The sequence below is a fragment of the Clupea harengus genome, chromosome 14 (assembly GCF_900700415.2).
Source record: "Clupea harengus chromosome 14, Ch_v2.0.2, whole genome shotgun sequence".
Classification (NCBI taxonomy): Eukaryota; Metazoa; Chordata; class Actinopteri; order Clupeiformes; family Clupeidae; genus Clupea; species Clupea harengus.
The window spans coordinates 26,198,697-26,211,139 of record NC_045165.1 but is presented as its reverse complement, the minus strand read 5'-3'; the positions used below and the strand labels follow the sequence as shown (position 1 = coordinate 26,211,139).

The 12,443-nt window shown below is 43.6% G+C and overlaps 1 protein-coding gene across 1 annotated transcript in view; it reads right to left on the bottom strand.

Annotated features, from left to right (window-relative positions):
- The window catches only part of syne1b (spectrin repeat containing, nuclear envelope 1b), a 100,819-nt gene extending 88,874 nt beyond the window's left edge, over nucleotides 1-11,945 (bottom strand). The window contains 2 exon segments of the mRNA XM_031580345.2: nucleotides 9,717-9,778; nucleotides 11,369-11,945. Of these exon segments, the coding sequence (XP_031436205.1) occupies nucleotides 9,717-9,778; nucleotides 11,369-11,447 (141 nt within the window). The 5' untranslated portion in view covers nucleotides 11,448-11,945.
- Between the last annotated feature and the right edge of the window lie 498 nt (nucleotides 11,946-12,443).

Sequence of the window (12,443 nt, the reverse complement as noted above, 5' to 3'; positions counted from 1 at the left end):
AGGTTGAATTCCACTTCATTTGTTCCCCTTGACTTCCCCTCTGTCTCCCCCACATTAGGTTAAGCAAGTGCTCACCTGCGGGCAGAGATGCATGTCAAACCCACTGAAGTGGACAGTAATAGACCCATCCCCTTGTGTCACATCGAGGAGGATTTGAGTATTACTAGTCAGAAAGCCCTGTGTGTGCGGATTCCCCGAGAACAAGGATGAGGAGTGCTGTGAATTGTCCATGGTAGAGTGAACTTTGGGCCTTTTCCTGAAGGCTCGACTGGTTTAACCTTCATAAATTTGATTTGAGCAGGTTTGCACACACCACAATGGCAGTCTGCCTGTCTGACCGCCATGTTTGGCTGAAGGGTCTGGCTGTCTAAGCCCAGTAGAGGTGCTTATTTCAAAATAAGAGCGTAGTGTAGCAACATGCTAGTAAAACAGCCAGAGATCAGCCATTCAGTGCAGTCAGTGCAGGAACGTCCCTTGTGAGGTAGGACTAAAAGCTTCTTCTGCTTTTTTTTCCTTTTTTCAGCTCCAACGTCATCGACTTTTCCTCACTTTTTATTAACCCTTGAAGAAATAGTGACGTATCACCATGAAGTATTTATGACACAACTCGAAACAACAGCCATGGAAAGGTTCTTTTTCAGGCCACATCTATTCCTAGGACACTTCAATATGAAAGGGAAAATTGTGTGACTAATTGATCCTGGTAGTTCCGTTCAGGTGCATGTAATCTTAGGACTGGAATATCTAGACGAAGTGATGGTATTAAATAGTCCGTATAACACAGAATGCATTTAGACTAGTGACAGATATAATATGATTTGTGTAATAGGTAAGAACATGTGTACAGCTGTGTGTGATATAAAAATGTTTCCCATCTTTTTGGGTCCAAATTTTTATTAGGGACAAAAAAACTTTCCGAATCAGTCCAGTATTGAGTGAGAATGCTAGAACTGGCAATCGCAGAACGCAGCTACAATGTAATCTTATGGGGCAGGCATCCGAGTCAAAGTAAACTGCTTGTTTTCACCACTGACAGGCTTATAATGTTATCATAAGTGTCTGAAAACATGGAAGAGATCCCTACAGAGATAAACCGGTGTCTGTTTACCTCAACTGTAGAAACTGTAGAAAATGACTTTCTACAGTGATGGACCTGCAAAATCGTTTTCGCCCCTAATGAAAATTTGGACCCAAAAAGATGGGAAAACAGAGCCCAGGTTAGAAAATACTGGAGGTTACCTTTAAAGGCAAAACGACTGCAAAATGCCTTTAGTGATCATTTCCTTGATGGTAAATCAGAGGGACTGAAAGGGCAAGCAGGGTGGTTTTTAACACAGAACCCTGCTGTGTAAGAGCTCTGGACCGACCATCTCACACTCATATCTACACAACAGGAAACACTCCTCTGATGACGTTGGAGCGGCGCCAAGGACTGACCTTCAAGATAAGTTGTTGAGGTCCTCTATTATTTTCATCAATCACCATGTGAGAAACCTTCATCGTTCCGCACTGATATGTTTTACGTGACACAATACTAATAGATTATTGAAACAATAGAATAGTGAATTCTGCATATAATCCCTGAAATAACTCTTCAGTGTCCCTGTTCCTATTGTCCACTCCAACTGTGATAAGCACCTCTTCTCCTAAGCAGGATTAGTACCCTGTACCTACATGCACCCAATCAATTCCACTCCAATATGAATAACGTTCACAGTCCCTCTGCTCCCCCATAAAGCATCTTGGGTGAATGGGCCGGCTGAGGAGTCGGACTGAGAGGACGTTAGATAAGAGCTGAGGGTGTCCACGCCGACACTCTCAGCACCTTCCACTGATTCAAACCAGCACAGCGCCAAGACCTTTCTCTTGATCCCAGAGAGCGCGATACAATGAAATAGAGATAGAGAGCGGGACAGAGTGTCTGCTGAAGAGGAATAACTGTGATCCATTTAATACAAACTGTCTCCCTCTCGGTATAGGGGAGACCTCATACAGTTGGAAAAAGGGGGAGGTTGTAGCATGGTTAACTTCTCAGCTTGTGTCAAACATAATGCAATGAAACTCACAGACAATGGTTGTGATGGCATCAGTATGCTACATTTAAAATTTCAGCTTGTGCCTTAATCTCTGTCAAAGGTTATGTCTCATCATAAAGTCGTTTTGTGGGGCAAATTTAGTAACTATTGTGCAAGATTTTAACAGCACAATTGATGTGTTTTGACAGGAACACAACTTGTAGTTGTGATCAGTGATTTCTGCTATAGATGCTAGTATAAGTATTAGCTGTATGCAACTTGGCTGACAATCTTACTGGCATTTTGAAAAGGGGTTCTGTAAATACTACAACTTACAGCATTACATTAAATGTCAGAATTAGAATTATTTATCCACCACTATTTTGGTTTGAATAAGGCATGGCTAAATTTGACTTTACCCCTTAAACTGGCATGTTACAATTGTCCTCGCCCACTTTTACAACTCTCCCCAACACGTTACAACCATGGCACTCATTGCATTTAGATGACAATAAGAGAACAAGTAAGGCTTGAATGTGCTTGAAAGTAGTGAAATAAATGTAGAGATGAGAGGTGGATGTTGCATATATGTTTAAATGAAAGCAGTCACTTCTGTCGATTCTGTCGAACACCAAAGCAAGCTCCAAGGCAAAGGTCTCCCCTCCCTAGCTAAGAGACTGGAAGGGTACTGAGGAGTACTGAGGCCAAATGGAGCCAAACTTTCTTTGTGAAATGTCTCTTTTCATTGCATTATCTCCCTCTCTGCTCCTTGTTATGGCCATCCATTGTTTTGATAATAGGCAGTGAGAGTAGAGGAGCTCCCAGCTGGTCCATTGGTATGCTGAATGTGCCTCATGTCTGTAAGCCGTGAATAATGCCTCGCTGCAGCCTCTGCAAAGCATGGCCAGCATTACTTAGATTCTTCCCAAACTTTCTGAAGCTTTGACCGACTGTGGGTCTGTACCCTCACCAACAAAAGAACCTGCCAGGCCGGTCCATGCTGGCTAGAATACTTAAAGCCCCAGCTTCAATGACTTAGGCCAATGGAGGGAGTCCCTGACAACAGCAACCACGGTGAGTCAGCAACCTGAGTGGCTCAGAGGCAATTCAAGAGCCCCCCTCACACAGCCTGAGTCAGATACTGAGGGGCTTACTTAACCCCCTCACAACAGCCTGAGTTAGATCCTGAGGGGCTTACTTAACCCCCTCACAACAGCCTGAGTTAGATACTGAGGGGCTTACTTAACCCCCTCACGCAGCCTGAGTTAGATACTGAGGGGCTTACTTAACCCCCTCATCACAGCTACAAAAGATTGGGCTTGAAACCATCGTAGAATGGGTATCAACACAAATGCATTTCAAGCTACAAGGACCAAACTTTCTCTTTTTCAGCCAGGGGAGGAATCTAGGTGGAGTACTGGGAAGAAGGTTGCTATAAAGCTATGGAGAGAGACACTAGTTTTGCAAGGGTTCTACCGAGTGCCTTTCACCAGTGGGTTATTAACTTGGAAAGGCCAAATCATTTTTCTAGGAAATACACTTCATGTTTAAATAAAATAATTCAAAGTAAAAGGCACCTCTACTGTGTTGAACACATCTACTGTTGAAATTGCCTGACAGAGATCACTGCTATTGCCCTCTGGTGTGTCGATTCTTGATTAAGCGCCCATTAGGTATATTGCTGAGATGTTCTGTCTAAGCACAGCAGCCACGCTAAATCCCTCTTTGGCTGCGATTACCTGCCTCTGCTGATTAAAATCTCATCCTGGCAGCCCATCTTCCAAACAGTCTGAGTCCCAAGGCTTGAGGAATGTGTGCTTTTAATCCCTAAAAAAAATCACCTACTGATCTTGTAAGGCCTCTTCTCTCGTTTAATATCGCTGTCATTGCAACATTCCAACCGACACCCTAGACTCTCACCATGTTATTATTATTATTATTATTATTATTATTATTATGTGCCCTCCATCCTCAGAGCTCCTTCAGCCTGTCTCTGTTTCCTGGAAGACCAGCACATCCTACACTGTAAACCCAAACAGTTCTACTAACTTATTAACATTATGTATTCAGTACTTAAAACCTGGTATTTAGTTGACCCAACTTTAAATGTATTAGTTTTCTGAGCAAGTGAAGACGTTTTAATTGTATTGGAATGCATTTGTTTGAGTAAACATTGCCTGATAACTCATACTTTTTTAGTTTCATTCAAACGTGACGTCTGACGTCATCAACGTCGTTGCAGGACGTGTTCAGAACAGAATCAGAGATCTTGTGATGAGAGACAGAGACAGCAGACTTAATAATTGTATAGTATCAGTTAGACTTCTATAAGCATGTTCCTCCTGTAGAAGAGGAGTCGACCAACTTCGTAGGGTGACCATATTTGAGTTTGTGAAAAAGAGGACACTTCGTCGCGGGAGGGGCGTGGTAGTGTGTAGCACACAGATGACACCGCCCCCTCCCCCCGCGATGGAATTTTGACACTTTTTCCACATGCAGATGTCATGTGCTGTTGTAAACAATGCAACTAGTGGAAGCGGCACGGTGCTCAGTGTTGCCAGATTGGAAATGGTGAAGTATCATATTAAATGCTCAAAATGATCGTCTTTGGAGGATAATTATCGTGCATCTGGCAACACTGAGAGGCCGGTCGACCAATGACAGTTCTCGCTACAGACAGAGCTTGTGCTAGAAGGTGGAACGTAAGGGAGATACCCTTTCCTAAACTTGTAAGGGCGTAAAACTAGTTTGTGAAGGACCCAGAGAAACACAAATATCCGACGAGGCAAAATCTCGGACGATTTTGCAATCTCTGCCGGACGCATGTCCGGGTAAAAGAGGACGTCTGGTCACCCCACCAAAGGAGATATTTTAGTAATCCTGTCGCTGCTAAGCGTCCTTATCTGGTAAGTAAACAGTGTTTTTTAGGTGTTTTTGCGACAAAATTGCGGGAGCAAGTGAAATTGCGATAAGAAGTGGCGAATTTCCCTCTTTGTAATTATTATTGAGTAATCGCGTTTTGGCTGTCAAGTAGCAAGTTCAGTTGCACGACTGTTGGCGCTAGCGGCTAGGAAGCTAAAGAGCTAAATAACTAGTTAGTGGGTTATTTCCCCCCAAATATGTTCATGTGCAAAGTAAACAACGATCAATTGTTTATGTTGAGAACAACTCATGTTCTACAAAAACACCATATAATTCATATCAGCATGCTAATGTTATATGTAACTTTTTAGCAGCTAGTTGGCTTCTATGTGTTTTAATGGATCTGATGGATAAAAGCGTTAGCAGCAAGCTAACAATAATGGTCGAGAACTTCAGTTACTTAAGACCTACAATATTCTTTTTGCCCTGACAGCATTCGTGTTGCATTTAAACAACAAACCGATTTGATGTAGACATATAAGAGGAGTCAACCAACGGAGATATTTGTGTGTACAAGCAGAAGGCATCACGCACTGGCAAGACAGCAGAGGTGCTACGGGTGATCCTTGAGGCTTATGACCTTCAGGTATGTCTAGGATTAACTGCACAACAGTGATCACATTTTGTTTGTTACTGAAACTTTAATATTAGTTGATACTATATATTATTAATTGCCAGTTTTTTTGTAAGTGTTTCCATTGAAACTCTCCTGGTAATTGTATTGATGGTGTTTTGCAGGAGGAAGAGGAGCCAGATTTTGATGATGCTCCTGTTGATCTCCTTACATCGGGTCCTGACCCCTTCAGCTGCGAGAACATCTTTGAATTGGGTGCAGAGGATTTCTGAGGCATTTATGTTGTTGTTTGGCCTGACATATGCTTTCAATTTAGAATATCCCAAAAAACTCACGCACACCTTCTCATACAGAACCTTTGTATGTGTCTGGATGACAACAAACCTCTGAAACCGTCCTTACTCAACTTAAAAAATGATTTGTTGAAATAAACGATTTGTTGTTGACTTGTTAACTTTGTAACGCTGTTCTTTAAAGCTTTGATGTAATCTTTTATTTTGTCAGTTGTTTTACAAGAAAAATAAATGATATGATACCTCTTAAGTTTTTCTCATCTCACTCTTTTAAATAGAGTCTTACATAGATTTGAATGTTTCTTGTAGAGTAACTTTCAGTTTGAAGTCAGTTTGTAAACAGAACCAGAAAATCAGTATATGTGGTCAATAATTGAAAATAAGTAGTGCTCACTTAAAAAAAGTTAGCTATTTAAGTATTACCTACTCAGAATAATCAAGCGGAGTTAACTTAAAAAAAGTAAGCTTATTAAGTATTATTTACTCGATTTTTAAGGCTTAAAACTTAATTTTATTTTGTGTTGTTGAGTGAAAATAATTTAGTACATAGAGATTAAAAGATTTAAGTATAAAAATATTTGAATATAAGTTCAGTGAACTTAAAAATTATGAAAACGATAACAAAATAAATCAGTTTAGCCGATGTATCATTTTTAAGTTAAGTTTACTTAAAAATAATAATATATGTACTCAAATTGTATTATGTAATCGGTTACATCAAAAGTTTTAAGTACTCTGAACTTGTTCAGGTTTACAGTGTAGGTCATTCTGATTTCAGTCCTTACACTTTTGCCCTGGTTCTCATTTCCCTTGGCTTCCGCCATTTCTGCTTGGTAGTCAGGAGGGACCTAACGCCTTGTTTCACACTTCTGGCCATGGTCGGCCGGTTCATAAACTGCACAGTCGGCATGGAGGGGAATCCTGCTGATGCTCTTCCCACCTTTCCTGTCTCTTGTTTCCATTTTTCGGCGTGACTACTTTATCATCTATTGTTCAGACGTTCAGTCGTTCTAAAAGTGTGTCTGTTGTAGTTTGACCTTTGCTCTCTTTTCTCTGTGCTGCCATGTTCCTCTGTGACTCTGTGTGATTATTCCATGACATTCCACTGCTACTCTGTATTCCACGGGCAGTCTCGCACCTTACGGAAAATTCAGATGCTAGATGCTAGAGGATCACAATGAAACCACCGATAGACACAGGCTATGTCACTATTGGTGAACATTTGTTCATTTATTTATTCAGAGCCAAGCTATTTTACTTTATATTATATGATATTATATGATATTTCTGAACTGATAATACAGTATGTGTGAGGACTGTGTGGCAGTGTGTTGCGTGTTGCTAATAAGAGCTACAGTATGTGTGAGGACTGTGTGGCAGTGTGTTGCGTGTCGCTAATAAGAGCTACAGTATGTGTGAGGACTGTGTGGCAGTGTGTTGCGTGTTGCTAATAAGAGCTACAGCATGTGTGAGGACTGTGTGGCAGTGTGTTGCGTGTCGCTAATAAGAGCTACAGTATGTGTGAGGACTGTGTGGCAGTGTGTTGCGTGTTGCTAATAAGAGCTACAGTATGTGTGAGGACTGTGTGGCAGTGTGTTGCGTGTTGCTAATAAGAGCTACAGCATGTGTGAGGACTGTGTGGCAGTGTGTTGCGTGTTGCTAATAAGAGCTGGGCATGAGCGTCCAGCGCCCCAGGAGCAGAACATTTCCCACAGGGATGTGTTCCTCACACTCACCCTGTCCATCTGCACTGGGCTGCCCTCTCCAAATGTACTCCCCTCTCTCTCTCTCTCTCTCTCTCTCCCTCTCTCTCTCACACACACACACACACACACACCCAACACAAGTTCCCTCAGCATTTCCCTGAGTGACACGACCCCGCTGCTGTGTGATCTGTACCTGTCTCTCAGCAGTTGAGCTTTGTCTCTGGGTATAATGCGTCCTGACTGTTAGCAGAACCACAGTGTCTCAAGCACACCATCACAGAGCTTTTACAGACTGAATAGGCACCATGTAGTGTACATATACAGAAGGCTAAAAATACCCTGAACACCAACTTATAGCAGCAGAGCTGGGAACACAATCTACATGCAGTTTCCCACCGTCTGAGTAGGTAGCCATAATCAAAGCCAGTGCTTTATCACACTGGCATTGTACAAATGAAAATATCCACTTTCACTCTCTCTCTCTCTCTTTCTCTTTCTCAAAGACACAGCAATACAGAAGCGAAACAATACAGTGCAGTGCAGTACAGTACAGTATGGTATGAAAGAGTGAAATTAAAATTCCTCCAAAACACCATTGGGTCTTGCCATATGCCACCCACTCCTCTCGCTGTGTCTGAGTGGCTGCTTGTTTCTGAAAGCTCTTTCTCCTGCTGCAGACCACAACACAAGCCTTTCTTCTGTACGGGGAGGGATGGCATCACAGTGACACATTCACTGCGAGCCACCACAAGGGCTGTTATTATCAGTTTATCATATAATATTATCATTTGACCATGGCAAGTTTAACTGCATTGCAATCATTTGAATGCTAAGAGGAGTTTATGTGGCACGTTGACTCGGTGCAGACGGGTGATTTATTTCTATGGGATTACAGGGATGCTCTGTGCACATCTCAGAGTCGTGATGGCATCGGGTCAGCGAGCTCATTAGACGCTTCACGGCTAACAGGCCAGACGCGATACTGTTCCAGAGGCCGTGCCACCACACACACACACACACACACACACACTCCATGCCGCCTCGGCCCCTCCATAAAGCAGGACACTGCAGCACAAAACTTGCTCGCTTTCACAGTTTTGATGAGGCCATCACAGGGCCATCTAACTTCCGTACAGAGGCGACCACCCAGTCACACGAGCTTGACACAGCCATCATGCACACAGCTCTATCTGCCTAAGTACTGCCTCACAGGCCTGCAGCCCCAGAGCCCACAGCCTACCAGCAAAGCTGGGCATTTTTAGGTTCGTACAGTAAAAGAATGTGTGTTTACGCGAAAAAACGTTTCCTTTTCTTCTTTCACATTTCTATATACTTTCCATTTTTCCACATTGCTATTGGTAATGTGTCACTGTGTTCATTCCAGTTTATAATCATTCCATAATTGTTATATTATCTCTTTGACGAAGGCTTTGGCAACACTGCATCTGAACAGCCACGCTCATAAAGCACCTTTCAACTTGAATTCAGTTCCAGTCTTGCCTGCTTCCCCCTAAGTCTGTGCGCTGATTTAGCAGTTTTCATGGGTGGTGAGTTCTACCTGGGCACTGACCTATTTTGCAAATCCAGACAGCTGGCTCAACAGACTGGGGAAGACTTTTAGCTTCCTGGACCTGGGATCCCTGACTAAAAGGCTACAACACAGAGAGACAGAGACGTGCAGCAACCTCTCCACATCTAGCCATTATCTACACGCCAAAGTTCCCACAACCACCTCATTCCATGTACCCATATCTCTCCATCCTACCTCCACACATCAACACTGCTCTGTCACTTTGCACAGGTGCACTATCTGCATGTATACAGTAATAGCATGATGTACAGCTCAACTAGGCTTCGATCTGATGACTGATCCAATGCCACATTCCCATTCTACAGATTCATAGGTAGAGCTCACACAGCTATCATGATGGGCATAAGTGAGAAATCTAGAGACTTAAGTGATTCTTGTTTAAGTTGCTGCTTTGGAAGACATTTCTATAATTACTATACTGTGTGTATTTTCCACAGCGTGTTCAGACCTTCTTAAGAGTGGAAACTCCATGTATAATATAAAGAGCATGAATAGCACTAGAAAGAGAATAGGTGTGCATACTTCAGTGCACCCCTTAGCATACTTGCTGGTGCCATCCAAAGTGTCCATTAAGAGGACATGAACAGGGCAAAGCCAGTACACAGGGAGTCGTACCTTTGCCAGATGGGAGTTAATCCACTTTGTGAAGGTTCTCTTCTGGACCACTTCCTGCTCATCTGAAACAGAGACACACATATTATCAGAGAGGGGTTGCCACCCAGGTGAAATGCTCACACAGCTCATACTCGTTTAAATCTCCTGATAAATGCAATCATTGTATTGGTCCTCAGGCAGAAGTGGGTCCTAATGGACCGGGCGCAGATGTAAAGGCACACAGGTGTGAGGATACAAGGGAGCTGGTGTGTGGTGGAAAAGGGATTGGTGTAAATGGAAGCAGACTGTTGCAGGTAGATGAGTGGGCAAGTTCAACAAAGAATCACAAATGAAGAAAACAATCATGAAACCACAAAAAAGTCAACCACAACAAAGATAAAGTAATACAGCAGTAACTAACTAAATACTGGACTATATACTATCTGTGCCCACAGAGCAGCTAACACTGCAATGGAACAGCCCTGATGGGAGTCAGATGTTCTCAGTCAGAGCAGAGGTCAGGCAAGGAGCTGAGCTGAGTTCAACAAGGGGCTTTCTTCTGATATGTTGTTCTTCACAGAAATGCATAGGTGTGAACATATTCCCAAGCATCATATAGATGCAAGCTCACAATGGAGATATATCATATAGAAAGCAAACATAATATAGCACACACACACAACACACACCCTGACTATTGGGGACTTTAATTTGGGGCAATAAGGACATAGGCACATCTGTTATAAATGCCACAATACCCTTGACAAAATCTCAAGACCTCTCCAGGTAGCTAGAGAGGCAGATACAAAATCTGATTTATTAAAGAAAAGCCAAACAAATTATTATCCCTCACTGTAAGTGTTACAATGTTGGGTCAACACTTTATAGCTGGTTGATTGCTTCTTATCAAATATTAGATGCTAAAAGTTGCAAACAAAGGCAATGGCTTTCGAAGATGACGATGATGTAAAGATGACCACAGCCATGCTAGACAGAAACACCCTTCAGCAAGATGAAGGAACTCAGACAGAAATAGAGCTGAGGGATAAGAATAGCCTGGTTCACAAAAAAATATATTAAAAGCTTTGCCTCACGGTACTGTCAGAAATAACATGACGATTTACGGAGGAAGAGATAACTTCTGAGATTCTGAGCTTCAAAGCCTCAGTACAGTAAACACATTTTAAGAAGCAACATGGTAGAGACAACCCCCAACACACACACACACATCAAAAAAACACACACACACACAGGCAGACACATATGCCGGCACGGTCACAGCACGCATGAGCCATCTTTAATCCAATGACATGCGCAAAAACACAGAGCCAAAAGAGCATGTCACCAACACGCACGCACACACACCCACCCACATGCACACACAACAGACACATAGACACCAACCAATGAACATGCACACAGCAACCCACAGGCAACACATCCATGTTTACAAAGCACAGCATCCTTTAAGACAGCCCTGAACATGTTAAGCGCACCAGATGTTCAGTGCATTCACTGATTCTCCCTCATCCACAACCACAGGCCATTATCAATACCTGAACACACACACACACACATTCACACATAAAAAGACCATTTGAAATGTGTATTTTTCATCCCGTAGGAATACACAGCAGAGAGAGCTGCAGGAGGCAGGTGTCTGTCCCACTTACCGCGCAGGTACTGGAAGAATCCTGTCACCAAGTTGAGAGAGGTGGTCTTTTTGAGAGGCACGTCCTTAAAGTGGGCCATTCTCTATTCCACAGCCCCGATCACCGGCTGTGCCCTTCATCAGGGCTTCTGTGTGTGTGTGTGTGTGTGTCAGTGTGTGCACGACGTGCTAACATCTGAGCATGACATCCACAGGGAGGACGGGATCTCTCGGATGAAAAAACAAAACAAAAACGAGCGCACACACACACGCGCGCGCACATACACACACATAGGGCTGCCTATCTATCCCTCTCCTTTCCTCCTTCAGGAAGCGGAGTGGAGGCAAGCCGGCCACAGCTTTCCGTGAAAACACAGAGAGCAGGCGGGGGGTTGGAGATGGAACCTCCCTCCTCCCCCTCTCCACTCTACTCCTCCCCTCCTCCTCTCTCTTTTCTCCTCCCTCTGCTCCTTTCACTCACACACACACACGCACGCACGCACAGAATCCGGCGTGCAGCCTGTGGTAAAGAAACCTCCTTAATGGAACTGGGCTTATCACTCCCCTCCCCTTCTTTCTTTCTCTGAAACGTGCCGTGGAGGAGTGTGTGTCTCTCTTTGTATGTGTGTGTCTCTCTTTGTATGTGTGTGTGTGTGTGTGTGTGTGTGTGTCTGCTGCAGTAGCAGCAGCATCAGTCTGGAGAAACACACCACAGCTCCACTCGGCCAATCGGCAAGTGGGAAACAACGATGATGTCACGGCCTGGCAAGCCTGATCCACACACACAAGAGGGCGCACACGAGTGTGTGAGTGTATGCTGGTGTGTGTGTGTGTGTGTGTGTGTGTGTGTGTGTGTGTGTGTGTGTGTGTGTGTGTGTGTGTGTGTGTGTGTGTGTGTGTGTGTGTGTGTGTGTGTGTGTGTGTGTGTGTGTGTGTGTGTGTGTGTGTGAGTAAAGGGGGAGGGGGGGTCTGCTGTATGACAGATGAGACTCTTGTATGCTAATACATCCCCTGCCACTGCTGGAAGGGCTTAAGAGCTGTGTGGACGCAGCGGGAGAGGGCCGATTTGCACACAGTTATTCGGTAGGGACTTTAGA